At 24.3% G+C, this 19,154-nt stretch overlaps 7 protein-coding genes across 7 annotated transcripts; 2 read left to right on the top strand and 5 right to left on the bottom strand.

Moving 5' to 3' along the window:
- Positions 1-4,992: 4,992 nt before the first annotated feature.
- On the top strand, positions 4,993-5,271 carry SRAE_1000332300 (Protein of unknown function DUF1459 family-containing protein; the record flags this gene model as incomplete). The annotated part of the gene is made up of 1 exon (XM_024650500.1): positions 4,993-5,271. One exon carries the CDS (start codon positions 4,993-4,995, stop codon positions 5,269-5,271), a length of 279 nt encoding a protein of 92 aa, XP_024504271.1.
- Positions 5,272-5,405: 134 nt separating this feature from the next.
- Positions 5,406-5,947, bottom strand: SRAE_1000332200 (Chromosome transmission fidelity protein 8 family-containing protein; the record flags this gene model as incomplete). Its single annotated transcript, XM_024650499.1, has 4 exons — positions 5,406-5,408; positions 5,479-5,521; positions 5,562-5,861; positions 5,922-5,947. 4 exons carry the CDS (start codon positions 5,945-5,947, stop codon positions 5,406-5,408), a joined length of 372 nt encoding a protein of 123 aa, XP_024504270.1.
- Positions 5,948-6,895: 948 nt separating this feature from the next.
- Positions 6,896-7,882, top strand: SRAE_1000332100 (Dehydrogenase/reductase SDR family member 7B; the record flags this gene model as incomplete). Its single annotated transcript, XM_024650498.1, has 2 exons — positions 6,896-7,184; positions 7,239-7,882. 2 exons carry the CDS (start codon positions 6,896-6,898, stop codon positions 7,880-7,882), a joined length of 933 nt encoding a protein of 310 aa, XP_024504269.1.
- Positions 7,883-8,780: 898 nt separating this feature from the next.
- SRAE_1000332000 (Hypothetical protein) lies at positions 8,781-11,156 on the bottom strand (the record flags this gene model as incomplete). The annotated part of the gene is made up of 1 exon (XM_024650497.1): positions 8,781-11,156. The coding sequence occupies one exon, from the start codon at positions 11,154-11,156 to the stop codon at positions 8,781-8,783; it is 2,376 nt and encodes a 791-aa protein (XP_024504268.1).
- A 546-nt stretch (positions 11,157-11,702) lies between these two features.
- On the bottom strand, positions 11,703-13,907 carry SRAE_1000331900 (Hypothetical protein; the record flags this gene model as incomplete). The annotated part of the gene is made up of 1 exon (XM_024650495.1): positions 11,703-13,907. One exon carries the CDS (start codon positions 13,905-13,907, stop codon positions 11,703-11,705), a length of 2,205 nt encoding a protein of 734 aa, XP_024504267.1.
- A 473-nt stretch (positions 13,908-14,380) lies between these two features.
- Positions 14,381-14,985, bottom strand: SRAE_1000331800 (Ubiquitin-40S ribosomal protein S27a; the record flags this gene model as incomplete). The annotated part of the gene is made up of 2 exons (XM_024650494.1): positions 14,381-14,730; positions 14,841-14,985. Coding segments are annotated over 2 exons (495 nt in total), but the record flags the coding sequence as incomplete, so codon positions are not given.
- A 1,872-nt stretch (positions 14,986-16,857) lies between these two features.
- Positions 16,858-18,879, bottom strand: SRAE_1000331700 (Sodium-dependent dopamine transporter; the record flags this gene model as incomplete). Its single annotated transcript, XM_024650493.1, has 3 exons — positions 16,858-17,939; positions 18,003-18,783; positions 18,835-18,879. The coding sequence occupies 3 exons, from the start codon at positions 18,877-18,879 to the stop codon at positions 16,858-16,860; spliced, it is 1,908 nt and encodes a 635-aa protein (XP_024504265.1).
- Positions 18,880-19,154: the final 275 nt, after the last annotated feature.

The following is a 19,154-nucleotide window of genomic DNA, read 5'->3' as shown; positions in this document are numbered from 1 at the left end:
CATTTAAACAATTAAGGAGAAACAGATTATACAGAGTTTTATAAATTTATCAATATAATTAAAAGATGATGGCCAATTATATTAAGATTAAAAATTACTACTAATTTTTTTTATCTATTATTGTATTGTTAAGCAAAATTATAATATTTAATAATTAGCTTATAATTAAAATAGCTAAAAAAAATAAAAAGAGTTTCAAAAAAATTAAAAATTGTTTGCCAATTTCTAAATCTCTGCAAAACTAAAAATATATTATTTGAAATATTTATTAAAAACGACCATTTTATATGAAAAAAATTATTACTAATCTTATTTTCATACGACAATTTTCAGTCAAAATATTAAAACGAAACAAATAATATATATTTAGAAAATATTTCCGATTATTTTCATAATTCGTTTAAACATGAAAATAAAAAATAGAAATTTTTTTCAATTAATTTATAATCGTTTTTTACTTGGGTCCACTTTCGAAATCATTTTTATATTTATAACCATTTTTGAGATATAAAAAATGATGACAAAAGATTAAGCGCGAAAAAATACAAAGCACTATATCTTGAAAACTTTTGAAAATCAAGAAATTTTTTCAACGTAGACTACATCTAAAAAGTTAAAAGAAGCCCAGCGCAACAAATTTCAGACTTCTACGAGCTTTTTGTCTTGAGTTATGAGTACGTTCTTGAAAACGTTTTTGAAACAACATTTCTCATCATATCTCAAGTTTGAGACGTCCTATGAAGATGAGACCAACTTCAATGAATTTCCCGTAAAAATTTGATCTAGAATATATACTTTAATTTAAAAATGCTCAACTGGATCTAGAAAGGCGATTTTTTGCAAAAAATATTCCCCACTTTCGCCTCCAACTTTGAAGACTCATAACTTCTGAAGTTTTAATTTTTACATATCCTTGATTATATTCAAAATTCATCTCTTCTCAAGGGCTATCGAATGAATATAATATTATGCCAAAATTCTAAAAAAAGTTGTTTATTTAAGTTCTGATGACAAGTCAAGCTGGAGCTTCTTGAACAATTTTTAAAAATCATGAAATATTGAAGTTATTTTTACAGAAATTATTCATTTTAGAATAACTTTTTAAGAGAAATCGTTTGCCACTAAGCTTATCTTCATATGACAATTTTTAGCCTAGATACTGAAAAGTCATGAACAATGAATATTTAGAAAAAATTTCCGCCTTTGGTTATAACTCTTCTAAAAATGAAGCTAGAAACAAGCGGATTTCTGGAAACGTCTACGTTTTAGTTTTCATATGGGGTCTACCTTCAAAATTTTTTTATACCATCAACCATTTTTGAGATATAAAAAATGATGACAAAAGATTAAGCGCGAAAAAATACCAAATACTATATCTTGAAAACTTTTGAAAATCAAAAAAACTTTTCAACGTAGACTACATCTAAAAAGTTGAAAGAAGTCCAGCGCAACAAGTTTCATACTTCTACGAGCTGTGTAACGTTAGTTATGAGTACGTTCTTGAAAACGTTTTTGAAACAACATTTCTCATCATATCTCAAGTTTGAGAAGTCCTATAAATATGAAACCAACTTCAATGAATTTCCCGTAAAAATTTGATCTAGAATATATACTTTAATTTAAAATTTGTCAACTGGATCACGAAAGGCGATTTTATTCAAAAAATATTCCCCACTTTCGCCTCCAACTTTGAAGACTCATAACTTCTGAAGTTTTAATTTTTACATAGCCTTGATTATATTCAAAATTCATCTCTTCTCAAGGGCTATCGAATGAATATAATATTATGCCAAAATTCTAAAAAAAGTTGTTTTTTTAAGTTCTGATGACAAGTCAAGCTGGAACTTCTTGGACAATTTTTGAAACTCGCGAAATATTGAAGTTATTTTTACATAAATTATTCATTTTAGAATAACTTTTTAAGAGAAATCGTTTGCCACTAATCTTATCTTCATATGACAATTTTTACTCAAGATACTGAAAAGTCATGAACAATGAATATTTAGAAAAAATTTCCGCCTTTGGTTATATCTCCTTTCAAAATGAAGCTAGAAACAAGCGGACTTCTGGAATCATCTTCATTTTAGTTTTCATGTAGGGTCCACCTTCAAAAATTTTTTATACCATCAACCATTTTTGAGATATAAAAAATGATGACAAAAGATTAAGCGCGAAAAAATACCAAATACTATATCTTGAAAACTTTTGAAAATCAAAAAAACTTTTCAACGTGGACTACATCTAAAAAGTTGAAAGAAGCCTAGCGCAACAAGTTTCATACTTCTATGAGCTGTGTAACTCTAGTTATGAGTACGTTCTTGAAAACGTTTTTGAAGCAATGTTTTTCATCATATCTCAAGTTTGAGACGTCCTATGAAGATGAGGCTAGATTTAATGATTTTCTCGTAAAAATCTGATCTAGAATATGTATTTTAATTTAAAAATACTTAACTGGGTCATGAAAGGCGATTTTTTGCAAAAAATATTCCTCACATTCGCCTCCAACTTTGAAGGCTCATAACTTCTGAAGTTTTAATTTTTACATATCCTTGATTATATTCAAAATTCATCCCTTTTCAAGGGCTATCGAATGAATATAATATTATGCCAAAATTCTAAAAAAAGTTGTTTTTTTAAGTACTGATGACATGTCAAGTTGGAGCTTCTTGGACAATTTTTAAAATTCAGGAAATATTGAAGTTATTTTTACAGAAATTATTTATTTTAAAATAATTTTTGAAGAGAAATTGTTTGCCACTAATCTTATCTTCATATGACAATTTTTAACCAAGATACAGAAAAGTCATGAACAATGAATATTTAGAAAAAATTTCCGCCTTTGGTTGTAACTCCACTGAAAATGAAGCTAGAAACAAGCGGACTTCTGGAATCATCTTCATTTTAGATTTCATGTAGGGTCCACATTCAAAATTTTTTTATATCACCAACCATTTTTGAGATATAAAAAATGATGACAATAGATTAAGCGCGAAAAAATACCAAGTACTATATCTTGAAAACTGTTAAGAATGATAAATAATTTTCAACGTAGACTACATCTAAAAAGTTGAAAGAAGTCCAGCGCAACAAGTTTCATACTTCTACGAGCTGTGTAACTTGAGTTATGAGTACGTTCTTGAAAACGTTTTTGAAGCAACATTTATCATCATATCTTAAGTTTGAGACGTCCTATGAAGATGAGACTAGATTTAATGATTTTCTCGTAAAAATCTGATCTAGAATATGTATTTTAATTTAAAAATACTTAACTGGGTCATGAAAGGCGATTTTTTGCAAAAAATATTCCTCACATTCGCCTCCAACTTTGAAGGCTCATAACTTCTGAAGTTTTAATTTTTACATATCCTTGATTATATTCAAAATTCATCCCTTTTCAAGGGCTATCGAATGAATATAAAATTATGCCAAAATTCTAAAAAAAGTTGTTTTTTTAAGTTCTGATGACATGTCAAGCTGGAGCTTCTTGAACAATTTTTGAAAATCAGGAAATATGGAAGTTATTTTTACAGAAATTATTCATTATAAAATAACTTTTTAAGAGAAATCGTTTGCCACTAAGCTTATCTTCATATGACAATTTTTAACCAAGATACTGAAAAGTCATGAACAATGAATTTTTAGAAAAAATTTCCGCCTTTGGTTATATCTCCTTTCAAAATGAAGCTAGGAACAAGCGGTTTTCTGAAATCGTCTTCACATTAGTTTTCATATGGGGTCTACCTTCAACACTTTTTTATATCACCAACCACTTTTGAGATATAAAAAATGATGACAAAATATTAAGCGCGAAAAAATGCCAAATTCTATATCTTGAAAACTTTTGAATATCAAGAAAACTTTTCAACGTGGACTACATCTAAAAAGTTGAAAGAAACCCAGCGCAACAAATTTGACACTTCTACGAGCTGTATAACTTGAGTTATGGTTACATTCTCGAAAACCTTTTTTCATCAAATTTTTTATCTTATCTCAAGTTTGAGACGTCCTATGAAGATGAGACTAGGTTTAATGTTTTTCTCGTAAAAATCTGATCTAGAATATATCTTTTAATTTAAAAATGCTTAATTGGATCATGAAAAGCGATTTTTTTCAAAAAATATTCCCCATTTTCGTCTCCAACTTTGAAGGCTCATAACTTCTGAAGTTTAAATTTTTACATATCCTTGATTATATTCAAAATTCATCCCTTTTCAAGGGCTATCGAATAGAGTATATTCATATATCTAATTTTTAAAAAAATTTAATTTTGTTGTTATTTGATGAAGCCACATATAAATTATTATAATATAGATTTTTTTTAAGATAAAAATTTTCTTAAAAGTTTTATATGTAAAAAAAATTAACAGATGAAGTTAAAAAAATAAACTTTAGTGTACAAATATTTTAACTTTCAGTCGTGACAAAATTTTAATTTTTATTCTCTATTAATAATATTAAAATTGAATAAGTTAATTTTTATAATGAAAAAAGAACATAGTTTTTTTATATGTGCAGTTGAATCATAAATATAATATTAACAATTGTATTGAAAATTTTATAATTTTTAACATTGATACTAGATAGAGGATAGTTTAAATTGAAAAAAGTTTTTAGTGAATTAGACGACAAAAAAAGAACTTTCATAAGATTTATCTTTCTGTAAGTGTGCACAAACGATAACTCGTTCTTGAAATAAAAAATATTTTAATTTATGATTTTCTTTAAATTTGTATTGTTTAAAATCATATATTTACCTAATTTTTATGACATTTTCCGTAGATTTATAGTTCCAAGTAAACAATGGTACAATGAATTTCCTTAACTTAAAAATAAATATTTGTCTTAAAGGTAATTTCTACTATTATTTCTTTTTTTTTATAAAAATATTAAGTGATAAGATTTATATGAATAAATAATAATTTAGTATATAAACTGGTAAAATTTTTAATAAGACAGAAAATTTTAACTGATTTTATACTAACTCAAGAAATTATGAACTCAAAAATTATTATTGCTTTAATTGCTATTATTATTGCTTCAGTATCTGGACAATATTACTATCCATCAGCTTATAGTGGATATTATCCAGGATATGCAGGATATGCAGGTTATGCTTCAGGTTACCCATCATATTTAGGATATACAGGTTATGCTGGTTATTACCCATCTGCTTTTTCATCTTTATACTACGGATATGGAAGTAACAAAGGAGCCAAAGATGATAACACAAATAATCAAGCTCCACAAATTAAACTTACAAATAACCAATAAATTTTTTTGCACAATTTGTCTATAATTTTCTTCAAAAAATAAATTTTTTCTTAAATTTTACATTTTTTTTACTTTAAATTACATTTTCGATAGTATCTTATGAAGTTACTCAGATATTTACTATAGTTAATTTCCTACTATAAAAAGTGACAAACAAAAGTTTATTGTCAAAAATTAACAGGTTAAAAAAAACAGAACTTTATTTACATTTTCTTTTTTTAAAAATAACCACACCAATAATTCATAAGTTCTATTAGTAATGAAAAGACACTTAAATTTTTCTGGCTAACCGTGTTACAATTGGTCGAGGTCTAGAAGTAAAAACAATTTTTCTTTTTATTACACCAACCACTTTTACTTGGTTATCTGGTGAATCATTATTTGGTATGTAACGGCATTTATCCAAAACTAATAATGGTTTTTCTAACTTTTTTACACCACCTTCAAGTATTGTATGCCCAGTTACCATTACAATAGATTCTTCTTTTTTTCTCCATACAACTGATCCAGGTGAAAGTCCATTAAGCATAAATTCATCAGATTTAAATGTACCTGTAAATTCCATTATTATCCATTCTTGAATACCAGCTCTAAAATATTAAAAAGAATCAACATAAATTATTTTATAAAAAAAAAAAATAAAAACGTACTCGTTACGGATTAGTTTTATTTGCATTCTATATTTGATTTTTTATTTGTAATTTATTTGTTATTTTTTTCGGGAAACTAAAGGTTAGTAAACTTTTTTCCAAAGACATAATTTCCTTCTTTGAGATGAAATCTTAATTTGCAGTGCCTAACTATAAGGAATTAAAATCTGTTAGATAAGAAGTCCACACAAGTACATAGTTACTTGTATGAAAGTAATTTGTGGTCAACAAAGATTCAATAAATGTTGGCTACATACATATTACTCTTGAAAATATATAGTTTAGATAAGTTTTAACAGATCTTTTATAAATTTATAAACGTTTTTTTTCATAGAAACTATTATAGGCAATTTTATGATCAACTTAATTTACTGTTAACGCTAAGATTTTATTATTTTGTAATATTTTTTTTTAACGTTAATGGATAATTTTGAAAAGATTGATCAGATTCATATCGTCAAAAATATTAAGTACTTTATGTGTATATTTTTTGTTTAAAATAATTTTCGTTATGGGGCAATAACAACAAACAGTAAATAACAAGACACAAAAAATTTAATGTTAATGTTAAAAAAATTGACATAAAATAATGAATTAGAAGCGAAATAGTATTTGGAATATAAAAGAAAATGTTAAGTTTTTTTTTTAGAAATTATTAAGGTGTCTTCATACAAATTTTTAACGTTTTATTGTATAATTATATATATATATGTTTTTCATCACAAATAATAACATTAAAATAATACGTATACATACGGTCTCTACCCTATTTTATCTTAATTATAGATTACTCTTATTACATACTTGCTGATAACCTTTGTAATATGTTTTTTCAATAAGAGCACTTCTTCATTAAAGTTGCGAATTACCTTTTTTACTTATTATAATGTGTTTATATTTTATATATTATGGTGATATATTTTATTTATTTATTAATTTGTCATTTTTTTTAAATTTTTAAAATTATATTATAGATGGAACAGATTCAAGTATATTTACAAAATATTCAAAATAATCCACTTTGTACTTGGTTAGTCATTTCAGCTGGATTATTTGGAATTACTAAAGCTTTATTTTATGCTATCCCTGGACCACATCATCAACCTAAATTAAATGTACGTGAAAAAACTGTTCTTATCACTGGTGCAAGTACAGGATTGGGAAGAGCTTTAGCTTTTAAATTTTATAAAGAAGGTGCTAAAGTTATTGTCACAGCAAGATCTATTGATAAATTAAAATCACTATGTGATGAATTGATAGAATGTAACAAAAAATTTAAATGGGGAAATAAGTATACTCCTGATTATGCTTATTTAGATTTAACAGATACTAAAGATGATTCTATAAAAGATTTGGTAAAAAAAAGTATTACTGGAGATAAAATTGATGTTTTGGTAAATAATGCAGGTTTATCTAATCGTGGTTCATGTCGTGATACATCTTTAAAAGTTCAAAGAGATGTCATGGAAATTAACTATTTTGGACATGTGGCTGTAACAAAAAATTTAATTGATTTTATTCCAGATGATGGAGCTATTGTTGTTATTAGTAGTCTTCAAGGAAGAATTGCTATTCCATATAGATCAGCTTACTCTGCCAGTAAACATGCAATTCAAGCATTTTTTGACTCCATGAGAGGAGAAGAAAGACCTAATTTACAGATATTAGTTGTTTCAGCTGGTTATATGAATACAGGTTTTGGTAGTCGCGCTGTTGATACGGAAGGAGTTCCAGTCAATATTGAAGATGAGAACCAAAAAAAAGGATACTCACCAGAATTATGTGCTAATTACATTTATCGTGCTTTAGTTGACAGAAAAAATGAACTTATTTTGGCTCCTCTTATTCATAGAATAGCTATCTTTATTAGATGGTTTTCTCCAAATCTTTATTTTTGGATCACTTACATAAGATCAAAGAAAGAACGGGGTATTGGAAGAAAAATAAAAAAAGATGAATAAAGCATTTATAATTTAAATAGCTATTTTATATTACTGTATATTTCTTAATATTTTATTTAGTAAAGATTAATACACTTGATAGATATAATATGAATTCAAGTTATTAAAATGTATATAAATACTTTTTTTTTTTTTGTAAATGATAAAATGAATATATTATTATGTAGGAAAAATTTGATTCACATTATATCATTAAATATTTTGTTATCATACAAAACACTTAAAGAACGTCTTTAGTCATTTAAAAATATATAATTGCTAAATATAAAAATTGATATTTTGTACAAAGACAATTTGATATAGTAAATAAAATAAGTTAAAAATTTTTTTAAAAAAAATATTAACTTATACAAAATATACAACATAATTATTTTGAAATTTATTACTTTAAAAAATGCCGTTTAAATTTTATCACATATAATTTTGGTATTTAAAATAATACTATTAATTAAATAAAATATAATATACATGTAATTATATTTTTTTTAAAAATTAATTTATATTAAAAATACATAAATTTATAATAAATGATAATGCTATTTTTATTCATTTCTATATTGAAAATAATGAAAAAATGTAAAATAATATATTTCATAAGCTAATTATATTATAAAATTCAATATTTTATTAGCCTATGGAACAAAAAAAATTATATTAATAACTTTAAAAAAATTAATTTTTATATATAAAATTTTATTTCATTTATAAATTTTTTTATACATATTTATTATTAGTGTCCTTTATTTATTAAACGTTTAAAATTAGATTGTACATTATATAATAAACAAAAACTAGTATAATAAAAACATTTTAAAAATAATATTATTATATATTAGTACTTATAATAAATACTTTTTTATATGACACTTTATAATTTCAAATTTAGGTAGTATTTTTTTTATGAAGCTTTACTTAATTGTTTAGATGGTATTTTGGAAATATTTGATGGTTTGGTAGCTAATTTTGTTTGAGAATTTAATTTGGATTTAGAACCAATTTTAGATTTAGAACTAATTTTAGAATTAGAACCAATTTTAGATTTAGAACCAATTTTAGATTTAGAACCAATTTTAGACTTAAAAGTAAATTTGGATTTACTTCCAGATCTTGATTTACTTTGAGATTTTGATTTTCTAAGACTACTAGATGTTCTACTATATGAACTTGAAAATTTACTTCCAGACATTGATGAAGCAGAGGTAGCACTGGATGCTCTAGATAACAAACCACTTCTTTTTTTCTTTTTAACTCTAGTTATAATTATAAATGCAACTAATATTAGAACAAGCATAATAAATCCAACTACACCACATAAAATTGGTACAAAAAGACTAACAGTTTTTTTATCTACTGTAATTTTATTTTTCTGAACGTAAATAGCTCCAACTCTTGTAGAACTAATTTCTCCATCTTTCATGTAAATACATCTAAATCTAGTATTGTTAACAATTTCGTCTTTGCCTTCATTTTTAAAAGTTATATAATTATCTGTAGTTTTAAAATTTTTATTAGTACGATTTTTATAATTGTATTTGTAAATTTCATCCGCAGAAATGGTTACAATCATTTCAACAATAGTTCCATTTCTTTCATTTTTATTAGAACATTTTGCTACATTTTTATCTGTTTTTAAAGCAACTATTACTTCTTGAACATTTTTTCCATATTTTGATGTAATAAAAAATTCAGAAGGTTTAATTTTACCAGAAGTAGAAGATTTCTCAACAGTACATCTGTATTTTCCATAAAAATATGCATATCCTGCAGGAATTGTAATTGTTTCAAATTCTGGTTCTTTTAAAGCTATACCATTTTCATCCTCAATTCTTTGAATAAATGTTTTATATCTTTTACTATAAAATTCTGAATATATATCATCGGCAATATTGCTTTTAAATGCACCACAGCTAAGTTTTATGTCATTCGTAATGTCATTAATTTCATAAAATGAAGTTTTTTTATCTTTCTTTAAATGTTCGTGTTCTAAATTGTCTCCAACTTTTAGTTTTAAAACTGTATCAATATCTAATACTTTTCCAATACATTTAGGATGAAAATAGAATTCATGGCCTGAATCCCAAGCATACCAATCATATTCGCCGCCATATGGATATTTTTTACGAAATTCGTCTACTAAATACTTTCTTCTATTTGTTACATGCCATTTACTGTATACAAGTATATATTGTCCAGAATAAAGTTTGTTGTCTTTATTAAAAAAACTTACTTCTGACATTGTTTTAGAAATTGTTTTTTCTGCCGGAATTACTCCAAATACATATTCATAATCTACTTCTTTTGATTTACAATAAATTTTTGAATTTTTAACAGTAATATCACTACTAATTTGGTCACTACCATCCATAATATGAAATCCAACTTCGACATCAGGAAGTTCTCTTTGCTTAATTTTTCCACAAATGAAAGCAGTTATATCCTTTGTTCCCCAATAATAATTTCGAGGTAGTTTTCTTTTAAAGTAATGAAATGTTGGAACCATTCTATGTCTATTGAAATCATTTTGAGTAACTATTGGAAAGAAATCCTTAACGTATTCAGCAGGTTCAAACCTTGAAAGACTATTTTTATTTATCCAATTAATATATGGACAAGCAACCAATGCCATATTCATTCCACGTGATTTTGGTTGAACAAAGACCAATGGATATTCATTACCACCATTAAATCCAACGTATATACCTCCACTAACATGAGCTCCTCGTTTAAGCTGTTCTATATTTGACTTAAAAGCATAAAATATAAGTCCTATTTCACAATGTCCAAATGAGCATCTGTTTGTTCCATGAAAATCTCTAAATATTTGTCCCTGTTTGTACTGTCTAAAATAAAAATATCTGTACTTTACTAAATCAACAGGACAAAGATAAAATCTAAGGGAACGATGAATACTACGTTCTCTCTGCCAATAATCTACATAGACATTTTTTAATGGTATTGCAACAATTTCTATATTTTTAAAATACATGATATTACCATTTTCCAAACGAGTTGTATAATCAAATTTTTTGCCTCCACCATTACCAAATGGTGCGTAATGAAATTCTCTTTCTTGCGCATGCTCAAAGTCATCCTTATCTAAATTGACAACAACTCGTTCAACTCTATATCCAGGCTGTGAACAATAGTAATCACCATTCTGCTTTGGCCATTCATTATCACCACAAACGTAAATATTTTTAAATCGAGGACTAAATATATTAAAATTAGTATGTATCAGCAAATAGCAAAGTAATATTTTTAACAATGCATTCATTTTTGAGAAAAAAAAATCATATGGCTATGACTTTATAAAAAAAATCTACATTATTTATAATTAATTATTAACCATTAAAAATTTAAATTTTTTTCTTTTTAAATTTACAAAAATTAGAATATTTTTATAAAAAAATTTAAAATTTTGAATAAATATAATTTGAACATTTGTAAATATATCAATAAAAATTTTTTAAAATTATACATTAGCAACTGTTATTTTATAAAAATAACTTTAATAAAAAAATTTAAAGATATTAGAGATATTGATATACGATTTATAGTTTTTTTTTTTTTTACCAAAAAAGAATTACAGAATTTTAAAATTTTAAACTTGTATCAATTAATGACTAAGACAAATGTTTTTTAGAACCTTTTATTGACTAATCATTAAAAATTGTATTAAATAGATTATATCAATTTATAATAGAATAATAAAAACATTTTAAAGATAATCCATATTTATATTAATTTGATAGAAATATTTTATTTCGAAAAGTATCATTTTGTAATAAAATCTAATCTTTAACACGTTACATTGTCAATGTTATTTTGTTTTAGAATTATGTGTTGATTTTGAAGTAGACTTTGAAGCAGATTTTGAATTAGATTTTGAGGTTGAGTTTGAGATAGATTTTGAAGTGCTATAACTACTAGATGTTTTAGAACTTTTACTTTTACTTTTATTTTTTGAAACATTTAACTTTTTTTTAGGCATCGGCGAAGTTGAAATACCATCTGATACTTTAGCTAATAAATTAGCTTTTTGTTTTTGCTTAATTTTAACAACAATAACAATGACAATAATTACAAGAAGAAGGACAACAACTGCTCCTATACCGCATATTATTAATGTAGAAGAATTTGATCCTTTAACTTTTTCTACATCGCTTTTAACGTTGATCGTTACAACTTTTCTAGAACTTATTACACCATCTTTTTTATAAATGCATTCAAATTTAGTATTATCAATCATCACTTCATTATCTTTAAGTTTTAAAATTACATATTCATGTGTGAGTTTGAAATCTTCATTAATGTTATTTTTCTTAATGTATTTGTATGTTTTATCTGTTTTAATAACTACAATCATTTCAAAAAGAGGAGCATCTCTTTCATTTTTATTTAGACATTTTATTACATCTTTATCTGTTTTCAAAGCATTTATTGTATTTTTAGCATTTTCTCCATATTTTGAGGTAATAATAAACTCAGATGATTTAATTTTACCAAACGTAATTCCTTCTTCAATAGTACATTTGTATTTTCCAAAAATTGTTTTAGATCCATCAAAAATTTCAATGGTTTCTTTTTTTGGTTCTTCTACAGCTTTACCATTTTCATCTTCAATTCTTTGAATAAATGTTTTAAATCTTTTACTATAAAAGTCTGAAAATCTATCATCATAAACTTGATTCATAAATGGATGACATCCAAGAGTTGTTGTTCCAATAATTTCATTAATTTCATGTGAAATAATATTACTATCTTGATTTAAAACTCCATCTACAACATTATCTCCAACTTTTAATTTCAGTGTTGCAACAATATTTTCAACTTCTCCAATACATTTGGGATTAAAATAAAATTTTTCACCATAATCCCAAGAATGAGAATCGTACTCATTATTAGGCGTATTACCATTGTCCATTCTTTTCAACTCTTTCCTTCTTTCTATTATTTCATTTTTGTTATAAACAAGTAAATACTGTCCAGAATAAAATTTGTTTTCAGAAGAAAAATAAGATATTTCTTCGCTTGTGCCTAAAACAATTTTGTCAGAAGGAATATATCCAAATACATAATCATCCTTAATGTCTTTTGAATCACATAAAACATTTGTACCATCAAAAGTTATAGGAAAACTTTTTTGTTCATTAGCTTTTTCAAGATCAAAACCAACTTCAACATCAGGAAATTTCGATTGTTTAATAGTGCCACATATGAAAACCTTTACATCTCTATCATTAGCATTTTTTTTTCCGGGTAGTTTTTTGCTACTATACTTGAATGTTGGGATAAATCTGTGTCTATCAAAGTCATCTTGAGGTATTATTGGAAAAAAGTTTTTAATATATTCAGCAGGTTGATATTTTGAAATGCCATACTTAGACATCCAATTAATGTATGGGCATGCAACTAATGCCATATTTTTATCATTAGATTTTGCTTGTTTAAATAGTAATGGATATATACTACCACCTTCAAATTCAACGTATAAACCTCTATTAGCTGTTCCTCCACCTTTAAGTACATTTGCATCTCCATTACTATAATATAATAAAAGTCCCATTTCACAATGTCCAACTGAGCATCTGTTTGTTCCATCTAAATTTATAATTGGTTGATCTTTTTTGTAATTATTAAAATAAAACCAATTTTTTTTAATTGAAGAAATAGGACATAAATAATATCTAAATGAACTATGTATATCGTGTATTGTATCATCTTTATCTACATAAACATTTTTTAATGGTATTCCAATAATATCTATATTTTTTATAACAAATTTGGCACCATCAGGTAGATCAACTGAATGATCAAATTTTTGGTTTGAACCGTCATTAAATGTTTTAGACCAAAATTTAGTTTCATCATTTCCATAATTATGTTTATTTAATCCAATAACAATTCTTTCTACAAGTGATGTGGAATTTTCACATTCATAATCAAGAGTTGTAGCTATACAAAAAATATTAAAATTGATATGACCTAATAAATAGCTTAATAATATTTTCCATAAAATGTTCATTTTTATGATAAAAATTGTATAACTATAAATTTATGGAAAAAAATCCTCATTATTTATAATTTATTTTTAATTTTTAAATATTCAAATTTGCTAATTTTAATAAATTTGTAGTTTATCGTTTATAATATACGTTATGGTAATTTTTGTTAAACATTTTATCATTTTAATTATAAAGTTTTGAAGATAAAAAAAATATGTATTCTTTTTTTTCCAATTAACATACAAATATTTTTCTAAACTCATTTTAATAAAAAGTTAGAAAAATAATATCCTTATATCTAAGTCCTAAACACATTTATTTCTTACTTTAGTTAATTTTTCTTTTTTGCTTCAATATAATATAATGTAGTTTTTACATGACAATTGTTTTAACATCCAAAATTTTTAGTGTACCCATTTTAAAATAGAGACGAATTGGAATTATTAATAACAAATTTATTTTAACAAGATAACAAGAAAAAATTAAAAATCATTTACTTCTTCTTTCCTGCTCCAGTTTTGGCAGAACCTTGTTGAACAAGGGTATTGTGGCACTTTCCACAGTAATGTCTATTTCCATGATCAGCCATAAAGACACCTCCACCACAGCTAGCACTGTTACATTCAACTCTGTTACGAGTGATTTTTCCAGAGTCATCGACTTTGTAGAATTTTAAAACAGCAAGTTTAACTTTCTTATGCTTATGCTTGATTTTTTTTGGGGTTGTGTAGACCTTCTTCTTTCTTTTTTTACCTCCTCCAAGAAGCTCAAGGTTAAGATGGATGGTTGAAAGGTTTCCGATAGCGTAGTCAGCAAGTGTGCATTCATTATCAAGTGGTTTTCCTAAAATCTTGAAGTTACTAAATACCGAGTCCGTCCTCGAGATAACAAAAAATTTAAAAATATTATTTTAAATTATTCATCTTCTCTCGGGAATCGGTTAAAAAACATACCTCCATAATATAAAGATTGCTCAGATGTTGGAATAGACTCAATTTCTTGAATTCTAGCCTTAATGGCTCCGATAGTTTCGGAAGATTCAACGTTATATGTAACAGTTTTGTTGCTAAGAGCGTTAACAAATATCTGCATGATACCCTAAAAATTCCAAAATATAAATATCAAAATTATACAAAAGATAAAAATTAATCAAATAAGATGGTAATTTATATAATAAAAAAGTTAATATTTTATTTTAAAGCATTTCTCCAATTGGTATAATGTATAACTATTAATGTGTCGATGCTCAATTTAAAATTGTTTTGAGAGAAATTTTTTTTTTTACCTCTTTTTTACTTAAAGATTTTAATTAAGTAATTGTTAAAATTTCCCTACTTTCAAAAATATTTTTTTAAAAATGATTATAAATTAAAAAATTCTTTGTATAAGAAGATATAATTTTTTAATACTTGTTTTTTATACAAGGATAAAATGTTATTCATTTTATTAAAGGGTTAATAAAGGTGTTTGTATTTAATTAAATTTTACCTTTTTGTTTGTCATTAATTACAATGTTGCAATAGTTTTCGGTCAAAAAAATATGAATATATATTTGAAAAATTTTTTTTACTGTTAAAAAGTTTATTTCTATTTTCTATAAATAACTGCTCTATTTATAATTTATTTTATAAAAACAAAAAAAAATATAAAGAAACAAATATAATTAACATTCTTGAAATTTCATGGAAATAATTTATTTATTAATTTTATCTTTGATTAAGAGTAGATAGAAATTTATAACTTGATTTTTAAACAGATAATTTTTTTTGGTAAATATAAATGTTTTTATAAAAATGACATTTAAATAATAAAGAATTTGGCCATTTAACTTTTATTTTTTTGTAATAGATTATTAAAAAAATCATGTGATTTGAAAATGTATAAATTATTGCCAAACTTTTATGTTTCAAAATTTTATAAAATGTAACTTTATTTACAGAAGAAATTTAAAACTGTTTTTTTTTTCTTTAATAGTATCAGTCTTATTATCAAAATTTTTTTTTAAAACTTTTAACACATGAATAAATGTATTAATATTTACAAATTTTAAATTTTCAAGATAAATAGATGTTATTTTATTATTGTTTACATGTTAATTTAATTGTTGTTACAAATTACATTAACGTTGATGTATTAACTTTTTTATAAATTTCATATTTATAGTGCATTTCTTAATTTAAATTAAATATATCAAATCAAATAATTTGTTGAATTTTTTTAAATATAAATTTATATCATCTTTGAGGTTAATTGTTTTTTAATTTTTTTTTCTTTTGTTAATAATCCTATCACAATCCAAATTTTTATCATAATCAGAAGAATTAATCTTTAATTTTTACCAGCAATTTTTTTAATTTTTTACTTTCCAGATATTTTTTTATAAATATGAAATTTTGTAAAAAATAAAGTTTACAATTGGCTCATTGATTAATCAAACAAATCACAATAGACTACTTAAATGTATACCATTATCATATCATGTGTTTTTTTAAAAAAAGGCTATTTCTTTCAAGTGTGTTCAAACATCTCTTTATAATTTTTTCTTTATTAAAAAGTTACTTTTTATTACTATTAATTGTTTACTACTTCCTTTCATTGTTGTGTTACATTCATACAATTTAAGATTATCTTTTTATTTGATTTATTGCTTTTGGACAATTTGTATTCATTCATGTTTCTTTTTTTTTTTTTTGAATTCCAAAATGTTTTTAAAAAAAAATTTATTCTCTTTTATTTATTCATTCATTCAATTTTTAACCTGAGTTATTATATTAATTTCTTCTAATACAATTGCACTATTAAAATGTATTGTTCAAATGACAATCGAACTTTGAAATGAAAATATTTATTAAAAGTTTAATGTATGATTAAAAATATAAAATATGTTTATTATAATTTTTGATCCTTAAATAATATCTTTCCGAAGAATATAGCTTTACAATACAAACAATAAGTTTCTAAATGTATAACTCATTTTTCGATGAATTCTTCAAGTTTCCGAACCAAAAATGGTGGTTCATATAGATGAATTGAACTGTGCTTCGAATTTGGTTTTAATGTTCCAATTACACCTTTTCCTGATATTTTTCTTTTGATAATATCTGTTAAAGCTGCACCAAAGACAAAAAGTAATGGAATTATACCAATAACCCATCCTAATATAGTTAATCCTGGTGGAATTACAATTATATAATCACCACTACCATATACAAGTTCATTTGTTATTGTTGCAACAATTTCATATATACTTAATATTAGAGTTAATATTGGTACAATTATCATTAAACAAAATGCAAAATAATGTCCTGATGGTCCAAAAATTTTCATAAACCAATTAGTTGGTTTACCTAACATTTCTCTAATATCTCTTTGAAAATTTTTTATTCCATAAATGTAAGTAATAGTTATACATTCTAATCCAATTAAACCTAATAAATTAAATGAAGCAGAAAATTGATTAAAAATTTCAAATAAAAATTTTCCTGATTTAAAAGTCATTAAAAATCCTGCAATATATGTAACAATAGCTGCTAAAAATGATAATTTTTCTTTATGTTTTCTAAGAGATTCAAATTGATCATATAAACCAGTTGATAAACTGCTCATAATACAAACTTGTGTACTAACTCCAAGTAAAAATAACATTATAAAAAATAATAATGAAAAAATTGTTGAAAATGTTGTTAAAGATGCTGCTTCAGGATAAGCAATAAATGCTAATGATGTTCCTGATTTAACAACTTCATTAATTTCTTGTCCTAATTGTTTTGCCATAAAACCAAGAATAGAAAATACTGTTACACCACCAAAAACACTCATAAAACCATCAGCAAAAACAATTATTAATGCATCTTTATAAAAATTATGATGTTTATCATTATATGATGATAATGATAAAATACCACCAATACCTACAGATAAACTAAAACACAATTGTGTTGCTGCAGCTTTCCATGTTTTTGCACTTAAAAGTTTTGAAAAATCAGGTTCTAATAAATAATATCGTATACCAATTGATGAACCATCTAATGTTAAACCATAAATAAAAAATACTAAAATAATTAAATATGGTATTGTTGATGTTATAAATGACATTCTTCCTATAATTTTAATACCTTTCCATACAATTAAAACAACTATTATATAAACAGCTGTATAACATAAAAATAATTTCCAATTTGGTTTTAATATATTATTTATAAAATCACTTTCTTGTTGTAACATTGATCTATAAAAATATTCCTCAGCAGCTGATAAAATTCTTGATGGATCTAAATTATTATCTTCATATGTAATTTCTCTAAATATTGAGGGTGTCATATTTTTTGGAATTTCAAGACATGTATCATTAAAAAATATATAATTAATATCAGGAAAAGATTCATTTTTACATTTTAATTCTTCAACTATTGAAAAACAAAAAATTGTATTCCATGAATTGTCACATGTTACAATATCACTAAATCCTCCTGTAATTAATTTAACAATATAATAAAAAATCCATGATATAACAACAGCATAAAAAGTTGATAAAAATGTAGAACAACATATCATTCCCCATCCTAATCCTTTCATCATTGGAACAATTTTTCCATAAGCTGTTGCTGGACCAGAATTTAATGATTGACCTAAAGCCATTTCTAATATAAGAACAGGTAAACCTAATGTTATTGAACATATTAAATATGGTATCAAAAATGCAGCACCACCATTTTCATAAGCAACAGAAGGAAACCTCCAAATATTACCAAGACCAACAGCAAAACCAACACATGTTAAAATAAATTGTAATGTACTGTTCCACTCACCTCTATTTTCAGTGGTATTATCTTTCTTACCTTCTTCAATAATAATTTCAGGTTCAGAAACATCTTTAATTTTATTTGTTAAATTTTTCTATAAAATTATTAATTAAATAATAATAAAAAATATTTTTTAAAAACATACTTTTTTTATTTTTTCACTAGAATTTTTATTATTAACAGTACTCATTTTACCTTTCTCAAAGACAACAAAAATGAATCTACAATGAAAGAAAAAATTTTTAAAATCATTCTTATCTGTGGGTGTTTCAAATTATAAGTTTACATAAAAAAGTTTTACAAAAACATATATATAAAAAAATCAAGAAGCTTATCTTGTTACAATAAATGTAGTTCTCTTTTTTTTTTTACAAAAACTTGATCCATAAACACCTACATAACTTAACAATTTAAATGTACTAAGTTTTTACTCTCTCTATCTTATACTTCAAAAAATTTTTAAAT

Source organism: Strongyloides ratti, assembly GCF_001040885.1.
Source record: "Strongyloides ratti genome assembly S_ratti_ED321, chromosome : 1".
Lineage (NCBI taxonomy): Eukaryota > Metazoa > Nematoda > Chromadorea > Rhabditida > Strongyloididae > Strongyloides > Strongyloides ratti.
This window is presented reverse-complemented; position numbering and strand designations above follow the sequence as displayed.